Raw genomic sequence first — 23,366 nt, forward strand, 5'->3', positions numbered from 1 at the left:
CTCTGCTTTTTAATGTGCTATCTAGGTTGGTCATAACTTTCCTTCCAAGGAGTAAGCGTCTTTTAATTTCATGGCTGCAGTCACCATCTGCAGTGATTACCACAACAAAATTAAACTGGGCAGGGGGAGGCATACTGGCTCATTTGGAGGAATACTGGGGATGATGGGCTGCAAGTGGGGTTGGTTTCAGATGTTCCAGTGATGTTGTTGGCTCTCTTCCTCATGCTTATCTCTCAATTCAGCTTCTTTCTGTGTTATTCTCACCCTCATTTCTGGTGCAAGGGCTTTTTTTTTTTTAATAGATATGATGATCCCTATTAGGTCCAACCAAGAGTCCTCTACACCATAACTCCAAAAGTATGCGGCATCTTTTTGCACGTTCTAGAAGAAGCATCCCAGGGAAGATGCCAAGTGGTCTAGCTGAAGCTGTGTGTCTGTCTCTGAGGGTGGAAGGATGGAACAAGATTGGCATGCCTACCAAAGATGTTGTGGAATAGAAAAAGTCTTCCTCAAAGCAAAGGAGGCTTGACATGAGTAGAGGGGTGAAGAGAAATAGGTTGTTTAGTCTACAAAGAGCAGCTACTGGCCATTCTAGGGTACAGCGATGGGACCTTCTCAGAGAGGGAGAGGTGATCCTTCAATCAACAAAGCATTGATGCCCTTAGCTCCATGTTTGGAAAAAGGCAGTGCAGAATCGTGAACAAACAATTCTAGCCTTGGGAAGCAACAAGAAAAGCATTCCACGTCACCAGCCTATAATATTGAGGGCTGGATATGGGTGTGGTTCTGGCTGTAAATGCTCTGAGGGGATCAGGAAGGCTTTTGAGAAGCCCTCGGTGGCCAAGGAAAGGACAAGGTTGGAGGCGTGAAATGGTTGTTAGGACTTAAAATCTGGAGAGAAAAATCAAGAGCAGATGTGAGGTGTGATAGGTAGGAGTGGGGATGGATTAAGTGAGGCCAAGGAAACAGGGTTTTTGACTCTGGCAAAATACAAAATGAAAAACGGAAACACTGAGAAACACTAGAACAAAATATAGGTTAGTATATATTTCATCTTAATACAGGAATGGACTTTTAAGCATTTAAAGCAGTGGGGAAAATTGTTAAAGCAGTAAAAGACCAAATCAAAAAGAAGAAGTTCAACATATTTGACATAAAAAAGTATACATTTTAAAACATCATAAAATTAAAAGGCAAATTGCAGGAAATATTTGTAATGTTAAGATCTATTATGATAAGATAAATGCATATTTTATTGGGTCAGCCAAAAAGTTCATTCGAGTTTTTCCATAACATCTTACAGAAATTAAAAAAAATTTTTTAAAGATTTCAACAGGAAAATGGGCAGAGGACATACATAGACAATTTCTAAAAGGGAAAATGAACAATGGTCTAGCCTTCTTTATTCAAAATATTCCACGGAGACACCCCCTCAATCCCCGACATCCTGTTCTCTATCGTCGCCTCCTCTGTGACGTGTGTACATGTGTGTGTTAGTCGCTCAGATGTGTACGACTCTTTGCGACCCTATGGACTGTAGTCCACCAGTTTCTTCTGTCCATGGAATTTTCCAGGCCAGAATACTGGAGTGGGTTGCCATTCTCTTCTCCAGGGGCTCTTCCTCACCCAGGGATGGAACCCGGGTCTCCTTCATTGCAGGGAGATTCTTTAGCATCTAAGCCAATAGGGAAGCCCTCAGGCTCCTCGACTTGGAATAGAACAGCTTATTGGTCCACAGAGGAAGTCCAGGTTTTTTATCAGCTCCTCACAGACCCCACATCTCAAAGCATCTTTCTCTCAAGCAAATACCTTTTGCAAATTCAATATCAACTCTAGCAGGACAGGGTGGAAAGGCCCCGGCTCAGGCGTACCCCAGACTTGAGCAGCCCCTTGGGGGCCCCAGTGGTCCGCACAGGCTAGAAGCAGCCTTCTTCTGGACCAAATGCTGCCCCCTCTCCTCCCACACCCAGGTGCCACCTCGCTTGAACCAGTCAGTCCATCGTGGCCAAGGCCAGATCCGGACACTAAGAGTCTGGGTGGAAACATTAGCAGCTGTCATGAACCAAGAGGCCAGCGGGGCCTGCCCACCACTCTTGTAAGTGGCTGACACTGCCAGTTACCAGGCTGGCAGCCTTGATCCACTGGTAATTATCCCAGATTATGTAACCGTCCTTATTAAGGAGAGCTGTGTGATGGCAGGGCTGTACTGGACTCAGGCTGGGATTCGGGCTTGGAGACTCGGTCGCCGGTGCCTCACCTCTCTCACCTTGACTCCTGTCTACACAATAAGGAATGATAAGACCTTCCTCAAAGACCTGGAGCTCGGCCGGAATAAGGTGAAGCTCATTCCCAACACGTTCCCAGCTGTGAGGAGGGAGGCCCTCAACTCCACGCCAGTTCATGTTAGTCCCCTGGAAGTCCACGGACATCCCCTGGGGGAAGTGGGTGCGTGAATGATTCTTGTCCAGGACAAATTAGTACCAACAACCCTTGACTTTCTGTTAGTTGTGAGAACCCAGCGTGACCCTCCTCGTCAAGCACTAGCAAGAAGAACAGCCGCACGGGTGCTGGCAGTGCAAGCACAGCCTACGGTGGCCCTGATTCACTTATGGTTTCTCAACAGAGCCGTCGAGGCCCTGCCTCCGCCCCACCACCCAGAATCCCTGTGAGTTCCTCCCCAGCCCTTGATCATCGCCCCACCTGCACTAAGGTACCACATGGACACCTGGGAACTGGCAGGACTGGCAGATCGCTGATGGGAGAGTTGACAGGGGACTCGTAGTGTGGGGGACCCAATGAGTCAGTAGTCTGCCCAGGTTCTGAGACTTAAGAGGAGGGATTATCAGGGTAGAAGAGCCCTGGAAAGACATCCAGTACATCCCTGATCTGAGTCATGAGTCCAGCCCTAGCATGCACACGTGATCCCACCCTCATCAAGTCAGCATCACCCGTCCGCTCCATTGCACCAGCCTCCTTACTGGTCTCCCTGCTTCCACCCATTCCCCTGCAGTCTATTTCCAACAGGGCAGCTGGTGATCCTGTTAAAACAAAAATCAGACCACGTCACTCTTCTGCTTAAAATCCTCTAATGGATCCCATTTCACTGAGTAAAATGCAACATTCTTGCCACAGTCTATAAGCCTGGGACAACCTGATCCCTCTGCACAGTTGGAGATGGTCTCTCCTTCCATTTTTTGCTTTTATCACTACACTCACACAAAGCTGACCCCCTGGTGCTCCTCTGACACGCCAGACACGCTGCTGCCCCAGGGCCTTTGCACGCACTGTTCATTCTGCCTGGAACACTCTTGCCCCAGATACCTGCATGGCTCACTTGTTCACCTCCTTCCAGTCTTGGCTCAAATGTCACCCCGTTTAAATTGCATCATGTCCTCTTGCCCTGCCAGGACTCTCCATTTCCTTCATTCTGCTCTTTTTCCAGAGCATTTCTCACAACTCACATAGTCTGTAGTCTACTTATTACGCTTATTGCCTGCTGTCCCCAACCCTCACCTCACTGGAATGTAAGCGCCCAGGGACAGGCGCTCAGAAAGTGTGAGTTGGGTAAAGAAGGGAAGCCAAGCTCTGCCTCCTGCAGTTTGGAGTCTCTGCTCTGCCTTCTGAAGGATGCAGAGAGCTCCTCTTTCAAGACAGCTCTCCCAGCCTCTCTGTTCTTGGGTGAAGGTCCCACATTTTTCTTCCAACTGCTTCTCATTCCACAGCTCTGTCTCCTCAAGACGAAACTCCATCTGTCGGCATCCCCCTTGGCCAGGCAGAGCCCAGACTTGAGCCAGGTAAAGACGTCTGGAGGCAGAGAGAGGGAAAACAGAGCAATCTGGGGAGGGAAGAAGCAAGACAGAGATGCAAGGATGGTGCCCTTGTGCAGTTGCTTTGAAACTGGCCATCTGACATTGCACTGAAGCCTCTTGACTTCTCCTACCTTCCTCCCACCAAGGGTTTTTAACTGACAGCCTGAGAACCCTGAGGATCCTTGTTTTCCAGAGACATCTATTGAGTCTGTGCAGGTGAGCCCCAGATTGAGGACACAGGACAGAAGGCCTAGCAGGTGGGGGGAGGGGCTGGACATGCTCCTGCCCCTCCCCTCAGCAGGGAGCAGCTGACATTACATTTGGTCCTCAACCCCCATCTCAGCAGGGAGGCCCCCTGCCAGTCCATAGCAGGTGCCCAGGGTTTGTGAGGAGAACAAGCCAGCCCCAGAGACAGACACTGGATGCTGCAGAAGAAGGGACTGGAAGGGCCTAACGACTGCAAAGGCTGCCTGGCCCAGCTGTGGTGAGCTCTGGGTAAAGCAGTGCCATGGCCTGCGGGGGTGGCTCTGCGGAGTCACAGGACCGCACTGCCTCCAGTATTCACAGGTAGCTCAGGTGAGCTGCCCAGCTCCGTCCTGCTTTTGGTCTTGGCAGCCGTGACTCAGCGATGGCTTTGCCACGGCATCCTCTGCTCTTCCAGCCCGCGTTTCAGCAGGGGATGGCATCTCAGTCAAGCCAGAGTCTGATTAGTTGGAGAAACCAACATGTCACAGAGCCCTGAGAATATTAAATAATATTTACAAGGGGATGATGTTGGGAAAGTAATTACCGGTGGGAAGAGGCAATCAGTGGCGGGGAACTCCTCCCCTCCTCAAGTGGTGAGAAATGAGCCGGAGCGGGGCCCCGGAGCAGCAGGGTTTGTCACAGGGACAGCGGAAGGCGTTGGGGAATCGCTACCTCTGCTGATTCTGTTAATAGGATAAAGCAGCCTGGCAAATAAGAGCCAGACCCCAGGAGGCCTACATTTGAGGGGATTTGAAAATCAGGCCAGGTCCTGCCAATAGCTTCACTTTTAAATGTGTTAGAACTGGAAGGGAGCTTAGAGATCAGTGATGCCACTGGTTCATGGTTTTCAAGGTTTCTGCCTTCCAAAAACACTGCAAGTGTTAAGTAATAATTAATTTGTTTTCACATTTTTTATTCATCAAAGACACACAGAGGACTGCCAGCTGGGACAAGCAGGAGAAGACACAGTGTCGCTGTCACTCCAGCCCCAAACAAGAGACCTATTGTTGTTGTTGTTGTCAGCTCAGCCGTATTACCTCGTGTGAATGTAGTTTCCCTTTGAAAACATTTAAAATGACACAGGGGTCCATTTTTTAAGTGGAGGGAGTCTGAAGGAGACTGGAGTGTCTAAACCAGAAATCTCCACTCCAAGCAAACCCTCTCACTTTATACGTAAGTACACTGAGGCCCAGAGAATGTATGTGTCTTGTCCAAGGTCACACAGCTGGCTGTCAACAGGGCCAAGGTTAGACCTGGGGATGCAGAGAGAGAGGAAGGTTGTCCTGCACAGGGAAGGGTAGGGAAGGAGTAAATCATAGTGGATGCAGTGAAGAGCATGGGCTCTGGGCACCAACAGGCTTGGCTTGATTCCTGCCCCAATCCTTATGAGCTATGGGGCCCTGGTAAAATGAAGCTCTCTGAGCCTATTTTCCTATCCGCAAAATGGGGATAATAAGAGCACTGGGGATAATAAGAGTACTGTTGTGAGGATTAAGTGACAGAACAGAGTACTTCTAAACTGTAGCTACCTTTCCTTAACCCATTTGTGTCGGTGGGCAGAGAGGGGTGTCTGTATAGACATGAGACCAACAAGGTTAGAGAACAAGGTCACGTGGCCCAGCTTCCAGGTGTTGCCTTGACAAGGTCATCGGGAGCAACTTGTCTCAATGGAGCTCCAAGTACTAAACTGCGATGCTGTTACTTCTAGGTATTAAGTCAAAACCGAGCGTGCCTCAGAACCCAGGCCGCATCCAGACTGACTGTCTTAGTTTCTGTAGGGTGGGACTTAGAAGCTTGAACTTCGAAAAGTTGAAATGACAATTTACACACCATAAAATCTACCATTTTTAAGTGTGCACTTTCAGTGGTTTTCACTATATAGTTGAACCACCGCCCCAACTATCTACTTCCAGAACCTGTTCATCATCCTGAAAAGAAACCTGGTACCTATTAGCAGTCATCCCCCATTTCTCTCTTTCATCCCTGGTCTCCTCGGATTTGTCCAGTCTGGACGATTCATACGAACAGAATCACAGGACACGCTGTCTTGGTGGCTGGCTTTTTTCACTCAGCACAGTGTTTTCAAGGTTCATGTATGCTGCTGAACGGATCAGGGCTTCATTCCTTTGGAATCTGCACTTTTAACAAGCTCCCCAGGTAGTTCTGATGAGTGGGCTTTGGGGAGAAAAAGAATAGCAGACCCACACAAGGTGAATCTGCTAGTTACTAGATAGATACAGGGCCTCGATCCCTCCTTCTGGTGTGCTCATCCCGCAGGCCCCATGGTGACAGGCGACGTCGCTGGCCGCCTGCCTCCTCAGAGCCTGCAGAGGTGGGCAGGGTCTTCTGGCACCTGGCGGGGAGGACATGTGTGGCTCAGGACAGTGTCTGACTGCGTGGGGCCCTGTGCATCCGCAAGAGACTCACACAAAGGGATTTGGTCTCAACTCCAAGACTTTAATGTACATTATGCTCTTGGAAAAACAATTCCAAGGAAACAAGTGGAACTAAAAGTCTTAACCAGTGGGGATTCTCACTCAGAAACCTGGTGTGAGCCGCAGCCTTGGGAGGCAGTGGGACAGGGACCCTCATCAAGGTACAGCAGTGTGAGGCCAGGGTGCCAGGGCCTGGGTGCGTGATGGGCGAGCCCCTCAGGACACCCAGGAAACAGGAACCATCATCCACTCCTGTGGTCTCCACAGCAGGACAGGGGGACCCAAGCTGACAAGGTCATCTCTAGAGCTCTGGATAAAGATGCAGAATTTCCAGGAGGCCAATGAAGCCTGTCCAGAGCAAGAACCATTCTCTTTGTTGCTGAATCTCCAGGTCATCAGAAACAGTCGTGGTGACTCTGGTGAGGAACAGGGCCATCTGGGAGGGCTGCTAAGGGCCACTTCTGGGTCTGAGGCCTCAGAGTGGAACAGGTGGGAGGTGAGTGGCACTAGCGAGGCCTCTGAGTTCAGGGGCCACAACCATCTTGAAGGTTATCCACTGGGACCTCTGGACAGGAGCAAGGAACTTCAGAGACTGCAAGAGCTGACCACTCGCCAGATTTAACCCATTGTCTTATTTCGCCCTCCTCAACCTGGGGCTCCAGAGAGGTCACAGGCCCATGTTTTCTGTGATGTGTTCCCATCCACAAGAGGCAGGCAGGAATTCTGGCTCATTTCCCTATTACCCTGTGTTTAACTTTTAAAAAGTCAACAACTGACATCTCAGACTCCTGGGCAGTCCAGGGTTTCCTGAAACCACTCTATGGAATAAGCAATCTCGGGCTTGTGGCTCAACAGCTTCTCTTCTGGAAGGAAGTAGACTGCTGCTGAGGCAGGTCTCTCCCAAGAGCCCGTGTGGAATTCAGTTGGGTTAGCACCACAACCTGGCTGACAGGAAACCCACAAGGTGCCTGCTAGATGGGGAGCAGCCTCTCTGGCACTGAAGGGACTTGATTATTGGTGAAGGAGGGGATTCTGGCCCCATCTTTCAGAACCTAGCAGGGTTCCTGCCCCAGCAGGTCCCAGCTGCATGGGTGAATGGAGAAGCCAGGACTGCAGCCGTGGGGAAGGGGCCTCCCCTGGCCGAGAGCTCTCCCACTTAGCCCGTCCCCACACCGTCGGGGAGCTCCACCACCACTGGGGCGCAGTCCTCAGGCTCCGCCTCGAAGTCCCACCGGAACTTCTTCGTCAGGTGAGCTTGGAACCTTTCGGCTTTCTGCCTCAGAGTGGCATCCACAGCAACACTGCGGGCAGAGGAGAAGAAAACCTACAGAGAACAGAGGAGAAGTCACTCCTGAGAACACGCAGGGGCTGAGAAAGTGGTGGAAATTTCCTTCGGGTGTTCGGCTCTCTGGGGCGGGAGGATCAGCTGCTGCTGGCACAGACTCAGGACACCTGCTGTGCTCTCCCCCAAACCAAGAAAGAAGGTCCAAGCCCAGATGAGAAGCTGGGGCAGGACTGGAATGGAAAATTACTGTCTTGGGCAGAGATGCCCCACTGAGAATAAGGCCAGCAGGGCCATCACCCGGCCCTGCCCTCTGGTGAGATCTACTGGGCACCTGGGCAGGAACTTAGAAAAACAGGCAGCAGCGACACCAGCTGGTGCTAAGAAAGGTGTGGGGGGCTTATAGCCCCTAGGTCCCGTAAAAAGCCCCAGGCCCTAACCCGCTGAGGGTGAACTGCTGCTCTAGTCTAAACGGACTCCAGGTGTGGGTACGCACTGCATACAATGTGAGGTATGTAGTCTCCTTAAAAGCGGTCTTTGATTTTTTTTAAATTGTGGCAATATATGCATAACACAAAATATACCATTTTAACCATTAAAAAATTATCATTTAAAACACTGTACTAAATACATACACTAAATATATATACCATTTACGATTTTAAGAGTACAGTTCAGTGGCATTAAGTATATTTACATTATTATGCAACCATCTCTGGAACTTTTTCATCTTCCCCAACTGAAGCTTTATACCCACTAACTCCTCATCCCCTCTCCTCCAGCCCCCGGTAACTATCATTCTACTTTCAATCTCTATGAATCTGACTACTCCAGGTACCTCATGGGGCTTCCCTGGTGGTTCAGTGGTAAAAGAACCCAACTGCCAATGCACAAGATGTGGGTTCTATCTCTGGGTTGGGAAAATTCCCTGGAGAAGGAAATGGCAGCCCACTCCAGTATTCTTGCCTGGGAAATCCATGGACAGAGGAGCCTGGTGGGCTATAGCCCAAGGGGCTGCAAAAGGGTAGGACATGATTTAGCGACTAAAAAACAACAAAAAATCCCCAACAGGTACCTTATATAAGTGGAATCATACAATATCTGTCCTTTTGTGCCTGGCTTCTTTCTCTTAGCATAATGTCCTCAAGGCTCACTCATATAGCATGCACTAGAAATTTCCTTCTTTTTAAGGCTGAATGATATTCCATTGTATGTATATACCACACTTTGTTTTCCGTTCATCTATCAACGGCCATTTGGGTTGTTTCTATGTTTTGGCTATTATAAATAATACTGCTATGAACATGAATCTAAAAATATCTCTTACAGAAGCCTTGCTTTTGATTCTTTGGGGGTATATACCCAGAATGGACTGTGGGATTATAAGGTGATTCTATTCAATGCTTTGAGGAACCACCATACTGTTTTCCACAGTGGCTGTGCCATTCTTACATTTCCATCAGCAATCCAACATCTCTAACATCTTTTATTTTCTGTTTCTTTTTGTTCACAACAGCAACCCAAATGGGTGTGGCAAGCATACTGGAGTGGGCTGCCGTGCCCGCCTCCAGGGGATCTTCCCAATCCAGGGGTCGAACCCGCATCTCTTACGTCTCCTGCATTGGCAGGTGGATTCTTTATGACTAGCGGAAACGCGGGCAGGGGCAAACAAGAGTAATTTTCTCTACATCTGAAACTCCATTTCAGACTGTCCTGGATCTCAATCCCTTCTAAGAATGATAGCAAACTCATTTCTCCTCCTCACACTATTTTACTATTTTCAAAGAAGTTTCACAGAGTAGCCCAATAGATCCTCACAAGGCCCTGGGAAGACACACTGCTGCTGCTGCTGCTGCTGCTAAGTCGCTTCAGTCATGTCTGACTCTGCAACCCCACAGACAGCAGCTCACCAGGCTCCGCTGTCCCTGGGATTCTCCAGGCAAGAACAGTGGAGTGGGTCGCCACTTCCTTCTCCAATGCATGAAAGTGAAAAGTGAAAGTGAAGTCACTCAGTTGTGTCCAACTCTATTATGGAAACGGAAGCTAAGGGGAGTTAAATGCCTGGGTCAAAATTACCAGAAAGGAAGTAGTTTTCCCAGACTACTCACTGGCTCCCTGCAAGACCACCCTAGACAAGCGGCATCAGGGTGACAGCAGCAATTTGATCCACGTCACCCTCGTGCCCCAGTGGCCGTAGACCACCATGGAAGGAATATGGGCTCCAGGGGTCTTGACCTGACAAAGGTAACAGGTGGACTCTGCAGCCGCTTCTAGAGACAACCCCCTCCCGCCTGCCGCTCCACTGCCTTCCCGTTGGCAGGTGGCGTGAGGCTCACGTTTGTAGTCTTTGTTTGCAGCCACTCTGTTCGGGTGGGAGCAGGGACAGAAGTGACAGGGGAGGGGGTACAGAGGCAGAAGGTGGGGGGGTTACAGAATTTGGTTTCATTACTTGAGAATCGACTAAACACAGGAGCAGGAAGCACAGCCACAACAAAACACGGGATCAATAACTAATTAGAGGGGCTGTGCGAGCTCGGTGGCCAGTGGGCAGTGGGGAAGCCGGCGGCCTGTCTGCAGGCGGCTAATGGAGCTTGCTCTGGAGCGCTGAACTCAGGGAGGGGCCTGGTTCGGGAAGCAGAGAAGCTTTGTTGCAAACGGCCTTAGCGCTGGAGGCCCTGCACCCTCATGGGTCTGTCTCCAGGGGTCCTGATGGCTCAATTAGCAAAAGCCTCCACTCCTTACATGGTACACTGTGCTACTCGCTTCACAGTCCTTCCTCTCCAGCTGCCTTGAGCAGCAACCCAAAGATGCTCCATCATCTCTTCTGTGTTTCTGCGCACACAGGCGATTCCCTCTGCTTATAGCCCCCTTCCACCCCTGCCTTCTCCTCCTGCACCTACTGTTTTCTACTAGTGACCCAAGCTCAGCTCAGACGCCACCCCTTTGGGATGTCTTCCCAGACCACGGATGGACCAGGTGCTCTTCTGCGCTCCCCTGGTGCCCAGGGTTACATGGGACACAGTCTCACTCTCGGTCAGTGCTAATCCATTTACTACTGAGCTCTCCCAAGAGATGAGGAGCAACTCCAAAGCGCTGACTCCTTTACATACCTGCATCCCGCTCCCCTGGTATGAAGTCTGACATATAAAAAGGACCCATGATATGTTTAATGAACGAAAGACAACCATAGGTTCTATGAAAATCCATTTCTGGGTTCCTTTGGCACAGTGCCTGCACCAAATGATTGCTCAATAATTATGTGATGGTGCTGGACAGAGTAAGGGACTCATCCTGGGGAGGAGGTGGCTTATTTACAAGGCCCCTGAATGCCACTGGTTCACAGGCCATCTCCTTGTGACAGGACTCTTATAAAAGCCCAAGCTGAAAGGAACTGCTCCAACCTCTGCTCCCCCAGTACCACGCCTGAGCTTCCCTTATGGCATTTCTCCCTCTCTGCTTGCATCTGTGATCTATGCCCCTTCAGAGTAGAGGTCACTCCCTAATTATCCATGTGACCCACATGGCAGATTGCCCAGGGCCTGGCACAGAGTTAGAGCCCACAGGATGCTCCCTGAATGGATATGAATGAGATGGAGGGATCACCCCGCATTCAGCAACAGCCAACAGCAAGGGACTGAAACAGGCTGGGCTCAGACTCATCGTTCACACTCCCCATCACCAGCGGGGCAACATCAACTCTAGGCAGGTACAACAGAAGCCTTCAGTCTGAAAAATAAGGCTTCAGATTTAAAAAGTGCTATGTCCTTTTTGAAGAATCTTTCAGTCTAATCCTTGCTACAAACCTGGAGGTAGGAGGACAGGAAATTACTATTCCCATTGTACAGATGAGGATGGTGATAAATGCTGAGCAAGTGATACATGTCAAGCAAGATGCAGTCCAAGTAGGGAAACTGAAATCCTTCTTCCCTACCAAGACCTTCTTTTTGTCTTGACACAGACTTAATCCATCCTTGATATTTTAGCAGTGCCTGTGGGGAGCCAAGGGGCCTGGAGACCAGGTTCTTCTGGAACTGTGCCTTCTGTGGGCCTCCAAGACCCAGGGCACAGTCCAGGTTCACTGTTTTAACAAACCAACTTTATTGAGGCATAATTTACTTACAATTAAATTCATCCACTTAAAATGTTTGATTCATTTTGATGAATGTATACATCCATACACTGACTTCCCCAGTGGCACAGTGGTAAAAGAATCTGCCTGCAATGCAGGAGATGCTCAAAAGACCCAGGTTTGATCCCTGGGTCATGAAGATACCCTGGAGAAGAAAATGGCAACCCACTCCAGTATTCTTGCCTGGAAAATCCCATGGACAGAGGAGCCAGGCAAGCTACAGGCCATGAGGTCGCAGAGTCAGACACGACTGAGCGACTAAACAACAAACAACAATATACCCAGGCAACCAGTATATGACATAATCAAGACAGATAAATATCTGTTTATAGCTTTTTCTTTTGGTACCTAGTTCTATGAGTTTAAAGGCCCACATCCCATCACTATCAGGATATTGAACAGTTCCATCACTCCAAAAATATTCCCTCATGCTGTCCCTTAGGGATCAAATCCTCCCCTGTCCCTAGCCCTGGGACCCACTGATCTATTTTTGTCCCAAGAGTTTACAAAATTCACCATTCAGAAGAGGAGATATTTAGAGTTTCACATTGAGACAGATGTTTAGACAATTTACTTTGATTCTCTTATTTTTAGATCAATTGTATGCCTTCTTATGTAAATTTAGTAATGATCTGGTTACTGTGAAACAGTAAACTTTTTAAAATCACTGAGAAATGAATCACCTTAATATGGGAATATTAACCCTGGATATTTTTAAAAAACATTTTACAAACATCTGTATTTATCTAAAACTAAAAGCAAACCCATTGGGGATTTTTCTTCAAATGTAAAAAAAAAGGTATTAATACATCTATCATTAAGTCTATATATTGTAAAATTGTAAATTATTTTAGTCAGAAAAGTGAAAGCTTTCTTTTAAACCCAAGTTAAATAAATTGAGTTCAGTCAGGTCACCTTGAGAAATTCCAAATGCCACAGTAGATAGCTGAGTCACTTCTTATCCTATTTTTTGGCTAGACCAAAAAGATGCAATTTTCTAGTTTTTTAAACTCCCAGATGATTATTCAACTTAGAATGAAACTAGCCAGAGGTAGGACATTTTATTTTCACTTGCAGAAGAAAGTGGTGTTAAAAGCAAGACTATCACTTCACAGTGATTATCAAGAAGACAAAAAGCAGCAGCAATCATGCTTTCTAAGGTCAATTTAAAGAACTTAGGATGTTTTATCTGGGGCACTAATCACATATGGGAGATTCAGAATTAAAGTTCAGCCTTGTCATCCACCAGCTCTGGCAATCCTGGGCAAAATTATTTGTTTCCTCATCAGTAAGGAAATCAGTAAAATGGGATTATATGCTTAACTTCTTAAACTGTTGTGAGGGCTAAACACAACATGTACAGGAAATGTGCAGAGGTGACAGCTGACAGCAGGAGGTGTAGGAGCAGGTGGGTGGAGTTCATCATGGCTGGTGTGATGATAAAACACAGGTATACGCTGTTGTACTGCACTTCACGGCACTGCATGTTGTTACAAATTGAAGGTCTGTGGTAACCCTACATGAAGCAAGTCTATTAGTGCCATTTTTCTAACAGCATTTGGTCACTTTGTGTCTATGTCACATTCTTGCAATTCTCAAAATATTTCAAACCTTTCACCACCAAAAAGATTACAGTTCTCTGAGGGCTCAGATCACTGACTCGATGGACATGAGCCTGAGTGAACTCCGGGAGTTGGTGATGGACAGGGAGGCCGGGCGTGCTGCGATTCATGGGGTTGCAAAGAGTCGGACACTACTGAGCCACTGATCTGATCTGATCTGATCTGAGGGCTCAGATGCTGGTTAGCATTTTTTGGGGAATAAAGTATTTCTTCATTAAGGTTGTTTTGGGACATAATGCTATTAAACACTTAATAGACTATAGTATATGACAGTATATGACTTTTAAAAAATAAATTTCTTTACTTGGCTGCACTGGGACTTAGTCATGGCACACAGGATCTTCAGCTGCAACATGTGAAGCCTCAGCTGCAGCACGTGGGATCTAGTTCCCCAACCAGGAATCGAACCTGACCCCCCTGTGTTGGGAGCATGGAGTCTTAGCCACTGCACCACCAGGGAAGTCCCAGTGTATGACTTTCATATACACTGGGAAACCAAAAAATTCATGTGACTCACTTTGGGCAATATTTGCTTTATTGTGGTAGCCTGGAACCGAACCCATATCTCCAAGGTGTGCCTGTGCTATAGACATTGTCAGAGCTAGTGTTCTCCCTTGAGAGTTAAAGATGGACAGTATTTAGAATACTGGCAAGAAATGAAGCTGGAAAGCCTATTTGGCCTACTGTGACTAAAAGTATTTAAAAAAAAAAAAAAAGGTTACATGACTATATGCCTAAAGGCTATGCAATCAGCAATAAGAATTCTTATTTTGTACATAACTCACTTTATAACATACTATTAAATCAGATTATCCTTTCATTGGCTTTAAACAAATCATGATGACTCAAGTTGCTTTAAGTAAAAGAAAAAACTGTATCTATTTTTGTAAAACAAATAATTTTTATTCATGCTAAATCCACGGGATTTGTAAAAATCCCAGTGGCATCTATTCAAAGGGGCCTCTAATGGCAGAGGGCATTACATGGTTGATTTTACCCAAGCTAATGTGGCTAAGTGCTCACTCACAGACACCAGTCCCTCCCTGTGGGCAGCAGCCGTTTAAACTCTGAAGTAGGAAAGCTGCTTCCACTTGGCGACCTGTGGGGAGAGCAGGCGACTGCTGAGGAAGGCTTTTATGGGCTGATTCATTCCCTCACAAACACCCGGAGGTGAGTGCCTGTGTGTGGGGGGACTGGATCTCAGTGCCAAGATGGCATCAGTGTAACTCACCATGGAAAAAGCGAAACAAACTTTTGTAATATCTTTTCCACATTTTGCCCGTTGAAATCTGTGTCATCCTTAAAGCTCATGGCCAAATGCCCCCCTTTACAAAAAAGCCATTCTTGACCCTCCATCTCTTAAATCTCAACCCATGTGAATGAACCAACCAACCAACCCTCTCTGGTGCTCCTAATACTCTTTGATCGGACTTCACTGTTTACAGTATTGTAGCACGGTCATCTATTTACACTGTCACAGGAATTATGCGCTGTGTCCATCTAAAAACACCCAGTAACACAAAGTAAGATAAGTGCTAAACCTCAACTAGGTGTTGAAGATAACCAGATGGACAAAAAGTAGGCTTCTGGAAAAAGCCCATGGCTTAGTGGGGAAGTCAGACAGACAATACATACATTTCAGCAAACACAGCCTGTGCCGTGTAACAGTGACAAGTACAAAGCAGGCTAATAGTATGGAAAGGAGGGAGAGATCAGAGATGGCACCACAGAGAGCGATGCCTAGTGGGCACCTTGTGGGATGAGGAGTACACAGCAGGCAGGGAGAAAAGCAAGGTTCAGTTAAGAAGACGTGAAATATGGGTATAAAGTTTTAGTTGTATTAGATGAGAAAGTTCTAGAGATCCACTCTATTCATAGTTAACAATACTGTACTGTATCCTTGGACTGCAAGGAGATCCAACCAGTCAATCCTAAAGGGAATCAACCCTGAATATTCACTGGCAGGACTGATACTGAAGCTGAAGCTCCAATACTTTGGCCACCTGGTGTGACGAGCTGAATTACTAGAAAAGACCCTGATGCTGGGAAAGACTGAAGGCAAAAGGAGAAGCGGGCAGCAGGGGATGAGATGGTTAGACAGCATCTCCAACTCAATGGATATGACTTTGAGCAAACTCCAGGACACAGCAGAGGACAGAGCAGTCCATGGGGTTGCAAAGAGTCAGACACGACTTAGTGACTGAACAACAACTGCACACTTAAAAAATTATTATGAGGGTAAATCTCACGTTATGTATTTTTTACAGTTAAGAAAATAAAAGGGAAGCATGAGACAACATAGCAGGTCTGGCGACTTGCAGGGAGACCACTGCCGCTGCGGTTGATGGGGAAAAGGGAAGAAAGGAGACGCCAGAGAACAGGTTAGCAGCAGGATCAGCATGGACCTCGTGACCTAGGTTTGCAGGCAGTAAGGACCACAGAGAGCCAGGCTCACAGGTGCCTTTTGGTGGCAGAGTGCGAGACAGACGGATTAATAGGGATAAACACGGAAGCTTGTAAAGTCTGATGCAATTCAGATGAGACCAAAAGGCCTGGGTTAGGGAAATGGTGCTGCCTTCTAAAACACTTAATGCTATCTGGAGTCATTTGGTTAATTCATTTGTTTACTTTCCCACCAAAACATAAACTCCAAGGGACTATGTCTTGCTCATAGCTATATTTCCCATCCTAGATCAGAGCCTTGTATACAGCAGGTGCTCAGCAAATACCTGCTAAATCAATGAAGTGAAGCCACCGCACAAGTCCTTCAACTTCCAGAGTTATACGTCAGCTACCTGATAACAGGGACTCCCAACAGTATGCTGGCTTCAGAAAAGTGTTCTGTACCTCCAAGAAAGAGGGTAACTCACGTATGTGTCCCTCAACACTTTCAGAAGAATGTTGTACATAAAGAAAGGATGCGCAAAAACAGATGCTGATTTATTTTTTAAAAGGCACGTGTCCTGGATTTTTCCAAATAATGACACTGAATTTTCTTGGTGAAAACTCCAAAGACAGAATGCCTCTAACCATCAGCTTTGCACACCCCACCTGGATATTGAGCAATCCAGCTGGGCCCTTTCTGCTTCATAAATCATCGCTGGCAACAAAGCCTCAGCAATTAGAGCTCAGCTGTTGGTTGCGCTGACAATGGCTGGGACAGCCAGTGACATAGTGTGGCTCTCCTGTGTTTGCGCGACAGCATTAATGCACATCGCAAGGGCAGTGTGTATTCCCGCGGGCCACAGCCACTGCCAGAGGCAGGTTAGCAGGCTGAGGCCTCCTACTGCTCTGCAACCCACAACCCAGTAACTGTGGAGCGGATTTCCCCTGCAGAGGAAGAATAAAGGGATTTAATTTCTCTGTTACATCAAAAACCAATAAAAGGGCAGTTTTATAACTTGTATGAAGTGGAATATGCCAGGCTCAAACCATCAGCTTGCCTGACTCATCCCTCGTCTGCACATGTCCTTCAACATCCAGAGTTTTATCGCAGCTGCTTGATCACAGGGACTCTTGCGACAGCATTTTGGTTTTAGAAAAGTGTTCTTTACGTCTGAGAAACAGGCCCCTGATGGTGTCGCCACTAATGTCAATCAAGACTCTTTCCAGAGGGAGAGACACTGTATTCAGTACGTAGGGGCATAAGCACAGGCCTGAAATCAAGGCTCAGGCCTGGGTACAAATCCTGACTCTGCCACCTACCAGTTGTGTGACCTTATGTGAATGATTTAACCTTTGTAAGTCTCAGTGTTCTCATCTGTAAAATGGGAATAATCCTCCCTGCCTTATGGTGCTCCAGAGAGATCAAATGAGGGAACCCACATAGACAGAGAAGCATGGTGCCCATTAAATGTCAACAGGCATTTCATGACTGTTCATTCCTCCCCTTACCATGCGTGGGAGTGGGAGATGAGTGAACGGCCCCCTTTCAAGGGGTAGGCCTATGGGGGTCTCCCACACAGGGAGAAGAAAGCAGTCCTGGAACAGAAAGTATGGAAACTGACAGCCTGCAGCTCTGCCTCTTCTACACTAGAGAAAGTTACAAAACGTGAGTGACAGAGGCTGTCCCAAGAACATAAAGGGAGCTAATCTGTTTGCAAAGGGAGGAAATAGCACAGGATGAAGATTTTAAGTTGTTTGAAGCTTCTTCCCTAATTACCACTCATAATGAAAATTTAATTGCTGAGTTAAAAGCAAATTTCACTTTTTTCTATCAGAGAATCTCTGCAGAAATTGGCACATTTTGTTTGAACAGGAAATCAAAGTTACTTTCGTGCTTAAATGAGATCTAAGCAGTTGCAGATGTTTCCTTGGGAATAACTAGCTTCCAAACTCTGTCCTACTGGGTTGCAGCAACTCACAGTTCTAGGCCAGGAGAAAGAAAAACTGTTTTGAGTGCAGTTGCTCGAGGGGTGGGGCTGATTCAAATTCCAAGTGCCCCACTGCTAGGCATGTTGGGGTGAGGCAGGGAGAAGAGGGTACAGAGAGAGGGTCTCTGGCATTATGGAGTTTACAATTGAGTAGGAGAAAGAGAACCAGGGAATAGTCTATGATTAGGAAATTGAAGTGAAGAAAGCTTGGCTCAGGAAAGCATTGTTGTTCAGTCGCCAAGTCGTGTCCGACTCTTTTGTGACCCCTTGGACTACAGCCCACCAGGCTCCTCTGTCTATGGGATTTCTCAGGCAAGAATATTGGAGTGGGTTTCCATTTCCTTCTCTGGGGGGTCTTCCCAAAGTGGGGATCAAACCTGCATCTCCTGCATTGGCAGGCACATTCTTTACCACCGAGTCCCTGGGGAAGCCCCAAGGAAAGAACAGCAAGAGACAGAAATGTAAGCCTCTGTGGGTGCTTTCACACACCTTGGCCTTCATTCTGATCCACCTGGGTGTCAGCCAGAAGCCCACTCACCTGTAAGGTGCTGGTGAGGAAGTTGTCTTGGGAGACAATGTCCACAAAGAAGTCGGCAGGGATCTCGCCGAGCTGGTGGTACAGGATGGAGATGAGGTTGACGTAGAGGCTGTGGTGCTTCACCATGGCCTCTTCTGACCGGCACAGAAGGTTCAGGAGCCGCTTCCAGTGCTCGAAGGCCTCGTACACATTCCCCAGCAGGAAGCACACGAAGGCAAACTGGAGCTCACCTGAAAGGTGCAGAGAGGAGCGATGAACCTGAGGGAGCGGGGTGCTGGCTGACTCTACTAAGCCATCAGAGCCACTGGACCTCAGCCAGAAGTGGCTGTCTAGCCTTGTCACTCCTCCAGAGCCTGGCATGGGGTTTTGCACCTAGCAGCTGCTCAATAAACGTTTGCTGAACTGCTATAAACTCAAGCCATGAGAAACCCAACTGGTTTTGGACCAACCTAGATAGCATATTGAAAAGCAGAGGCATTACTTTGCCAACAAAGGTTTGTCTAGTCAAGGCTATGGTTTTTCCTGTGGTCATGTAGGATGTGAGAGTTGGACTGTGAAGAAGGCTGAGCGCCGAAGAATTGATGCTTCTGAACTGTGGTGTTGGAGAAGACTCTTGAGAGTCCCTTGGACTGCAAGGAGATCCAACCAGTCCATTCTGAAGGAGATCAGCCCTGGGATTTCTTTGGAAGGAATGATGCTGAAGCTGAAACTCCAGTACTTTGGCCACCTCATGCAGAGAGTTGACTCACTGGAGAAGACTCTGATGCTGGGAGGGATTGGGGGAAGGAGGAGAAGGGGACGACAGAGGATGAGATGGCTGGATGGCATCACTGACTCAATGGACGTGAGTCTGAGTGAACTCCGGGAGTTGGTGATGGACAGGGAGGCCTGGCGTGCTGCGATTCATGGGGTCGCAAAGAGTTGGATATGACCGAGCAACTGATCTGATCTGAAGATCAGATTGCAAGAGAAGAGGCACACTGAGTATTTACCTACCATTTAACAAGTTAACAAAATGGGTCTGTGGACATTATGCCAAGTGGATCCTCAAACTGGCTGCCCATCTGAATTACTAGAACTTGGGAAAAATAAAGCTGCCCGAGCCTCACTGCGAGAGATCCTGGTTGAGGACAGATGATGGAGCCTTGGCATCTGTAGCTCTAACAAGCTTCCCGGGTGAGTCTGATGCAGATGGTCTGCTTCAGGGCAGGGAAAGGCTGTGTAACACTACCGAACCCTCAGCCCAACTCCATAAGGTGGTCAGGGAAGGGGGTATTTGCCTCAGTGTACAGATGAGGTCAAGAGACTTGCCCAAGGTCACACATCTAATGCTTAGCAACTGAACAACAGAAAGATAGAACAGATTTCTGTTGGGTGGGAATAGTTCTAGGGCCTTCTAGAACAGGAAAATTCATGAGTACTTGTTCCAGGGTGAGCCTGCCAGCCAAATTTTTTGTTTGTTTAATCATAGAGCTCTATGATTTGCTTGCTATGAGCAGCTTGTGACTAAGAGCATGGGCTCTGGAACCAAACTGCCTGGGTTCAGGTCTCAGCTCCACCACTTCCCAGTTGTGTGACCTTGGGCAAGCTACTTAATCTGTTTATGCTTCAGTTTCCTTATTTGAGGGATGCAGTAGAGATTAAGTGAATCGATACAGTATTGCGTTGGCCCCAAAATTCGTTCCAGCGTTTCCATAACATCGTATGGAAAAACCCAAATGAATTTTTGGGCCAGCCCAATACGTATAAAGCATTCAGCGTTAACGCTTGGTGCAAAATAGCACTCCAGAAACCTCAGTTATTATTCCCACATTCCCAGCAGATCCCTGTCGCAAAGAGACCTGATGGTCCAGAAGCCATTGTCTTGGATGAGCAGCTGGGTCTCTGGGTGCCAAGATATACTGTTGCTGATCAGACATGTTTTTTCTGGCTTCAAATTTAAGGGGGACTTCTGTGGTATATCCACACGTGGGCCATAAAAAGAACAGATGTGGGACGTCCCTGGTGGTCCAGTGGTTAAGACTCTGCCTTCCACAGCAGGAGGGGCAGGTGTGATCCCTGATTAGGGAACTGTAAGGTCCCACATGCTGTGGGGTGTGGCCAAAATTAAAAAAAAAAATGTACTCAACACTAAACACCTCTTTAAACACATGGTGTCCAATTTCTGTCACTTCTGGAGCCCTGGAAAAACTAGTTCTCTGTTCCCAGGCTTGTGGAACTAAGTTTGATTTGAGCAGATAGCTACAGGGTCTAGACGTTTTAGACATTTGATCAATATTTTCAAAATATAGTCACGTTTCCTCTGTATGACAGAGGTTAATGATTTGCTTCTTCGGTTGGCTTTACCTGGTTAGTTTGTGGAAATACGAGCTGCTTCTCTGAATTTAGGGCATTCATTTAAATTTATACATTTCTGGCTTAGTCTAAAATTAAATTGAGATGAGAAATAATTTCAAAGAGCTGTCATAAAGATACAGTGATCCTTCCAACAGACCTTTTCACAAGATTACTTTGAAGAACTGAAATGTTTAGGAGGTAGAAAACAGGATTTCTGTTCATTTTGAAGCCAGGATTTCAAGTGTTACTTATTAAATGAAAATAGATACACACCCTTAAATTGTCCCTTTTTATCAGCTGAGCCTATTATATAAAAGGCCCTATATTCAAAATTCTCACTGATCTTCCAATAGAAAAATATGCAAATATTAGACTTGTAAAAGAAAAAATATTAATAGCTATTAAAGATGTGACAAGTTTGCTGTCACTAGTAATCAAAGAAATATAAACTGAAACAGGAAGTCATTCTTCAACTATCCAGTCAGAAGAGGACTTTGCTAAATCACCACGTCAAATGCCATGTCAAAAGGTGATGGGCCACAACCTCATCAGCAAAGATGCCTGACCTTCTCCTGGCAGCATGCACACTCTGATCCAACAATTTCAACCCCAAAATATGCAGAAGGGCACACCAGGAGACTCTTACACTTACAATAAGGAAACCAGGAACATCTTAAAAGATTCATTAACAGGGGCTGGTCCAATAACTATGGAAGTTCAGTAGCCACTAAAGAGAAGTGACCATTTCAGTGACATGGAATAATATTTATATTAAAGCAGATTATAGGATAATATACTGTAATCCTGTTTTTGTAAAAATATCATATATACACAAACGTATAATTGAATAAAAAGACTAAAAGGAAACAGAAACATATTAAACTGAGAAATACATACAAATATGTACCTTAAAAATGTGTATGTATCTTAAAAACATTTTGTATGATTTAACTCCTTTTAAATTGTCAAGGTTTGTTTTAAGACCCAGAATATGGTCATACTTGTTTATGTTCTGTAAGGATTTGAAATGAATGTATATACTGAGGTTGTTGGGTGGAATGTTCTATAAATATCAATTAGATCCTATTCGTTGATGCTATTGTTGAATTTCTATAAATATTTGCTGATTTTCAATCTAATTGTTCAATCAATTTTTGAGTTTAGTGTTGAAGACTTAAAACTGTTGTGGGTCCATCTATTTCACCTTTCAATTCTATCAAGTTTTCATTCACATGTTTTGCAATTCTGTTGTCTGCTGCACACACATTTAGAATAGCTATGTCTTCTTTGTGGACTGGTGCTTTATCATTATATAATGTCATTCTGTGTTTCTAGTTTAAAAAAAAGAAAGAAAAGTACAACAAAGTGAACAAAGATGGCTATTTCCAGGTGGTGGGATTTGGACTTTCATTTTTGTTTTCCTTTAAGGATAAATATGTTATTTTTTGTAATAAGGGGGGAAAACAACAATAAAGACTGTAACAGTGAAAAGAAAATCACTGTTCTGGTTGAGAGTCAAGAGTAAACCGATGGGGCAGGTGGAAGGCTCCCAGGAACACGGATGGGCCGGGAACCGGGAGCCCTGGGCTCCGGTCTCACTTCAACTGTATCACTTAGCAGTCAAATCCCTTCCCTCTATGGACCTCAATCTGTAAAATGTAGTGGTGGGCAGGCGAGGCCACACTATGGGTTCCCTGACACGGGACTGTTTGCATCAGGTTCACCTACAGCACTTGTCTGTCAGGCAGACAGACAGGTAAAATGCTGGGAACCTACTCCAGATCTCTTGAATCAGTCTCCAGGGGTAAGGCCTGGGAATCTGTACCTTTAAAATATATATATATATATATATTGTTTATTTATTTGGCTGCATCAGGTCTCAGTTGTGTCATGCAGGATTTTTTGTTGTGGTGCACAGGGTCAGTAGTTGCAGCATGTGGGCTTAGCTGCTCTGCGACCTGTGAGATCTTAGTACCCCGAGCAGGGACTGACCTCAAGTCCCCTGCATGGCAAGGCGGATTCTGAACCACTGGACCACTAGGGAAATCCCTGGGAATCTGTTCCTTTAACAAGCATTCTGGGTAAGACCCCCTCCTAGCCAGGTTTAGGAACCACTAGACTAAATAATCAAAAAGGGACTCCCTATTCTCAAGCCGCTCGGCTACACACCCCTCCCCTGGCCCACTCTCAAAGCCGTGTTCCTCCTCACCGAGCACGTCCTGGGGGCTGCAGGGGAACTGCTTGCTGAGCACAGTCTCCAGGGCATAACTCAGGTCCATGCTGTGCCTGGTTATTTCAGCCGGCGTGGCACCTGCCGGGAACATCTGTGTGGGCAGCTCGGAGAAGCGGATCTCGGTGCCGGCCCTAGGCTTCATCTCAGGCAGCCGGGCCAGGCCCTCCTGGTAGCTCTTGCACTCGGCACCGCAGCGTGGGAGATTCTGCCCCACCCGGTCCTTGGTGTGCCTCATGGAGAGCACGGGCAGCACCTCTGAGAAGGCACAGATCTGCCGACTCTCAGGCTGCAGCTTCTCTACGGTGGCCTCGCTGATGAAGTTGGTGAGGGAGATCCACTTCTTGAGCGTGGTGTAGGGATAA

At 46.9% G+C, this 23,366-nt stretch overlaps 1 protein-coding gene across 2 annotated transcripts in view; it reads right to left on the reverse strand.

The window, feature by feature from the left end:
• Nucleotides 1-6,493: 6,493 nt before the first annotated feature.
• AAR2 (AAR2 splicing factor homolog (S. cerevisiae)) overlaps nt 6,494-23,366 on the reverse strand; it is a 20,319-nt gene continuing 3,446 nt past the window's right edge. For both annotated transcript variants that reach the window (XM_010829219.1, XM_010829218.1), the window contains exons 3-5: nt 22,981-23,366; nt 18,435-18,664; nt 6,494-7,814 (exon numbers count right to left, since the gene is read on the reverse strand). In XM_010829219.1, the coding sequence (XP_010827521.1) occupies nt 7,647-7,814; nt 18,435-18,664; nt 22,981-23,366 (784 nt within the window). In that variant the 3' untranslated portion in view covers nt 6,494-7,646. The remainder of the gene's footprint in view (nt 7,815-18,434; nt 18,665-22,980) is intronic.

Source organism: Bison bison, unplaced genomic scaffold (assembly GCF_000754665.1).
Source record: "Bison bison bison isolate TAMUID 2011002044 unplaced genomic scaffold, Bison_UMD1.0 scf7180017864500, whole genome shotgun sequence".
NCBI lineage: Eukaryota > Metazoa > Chordata > Mammalia > Artiodactyla > Bovidae > Bison > Bison bison.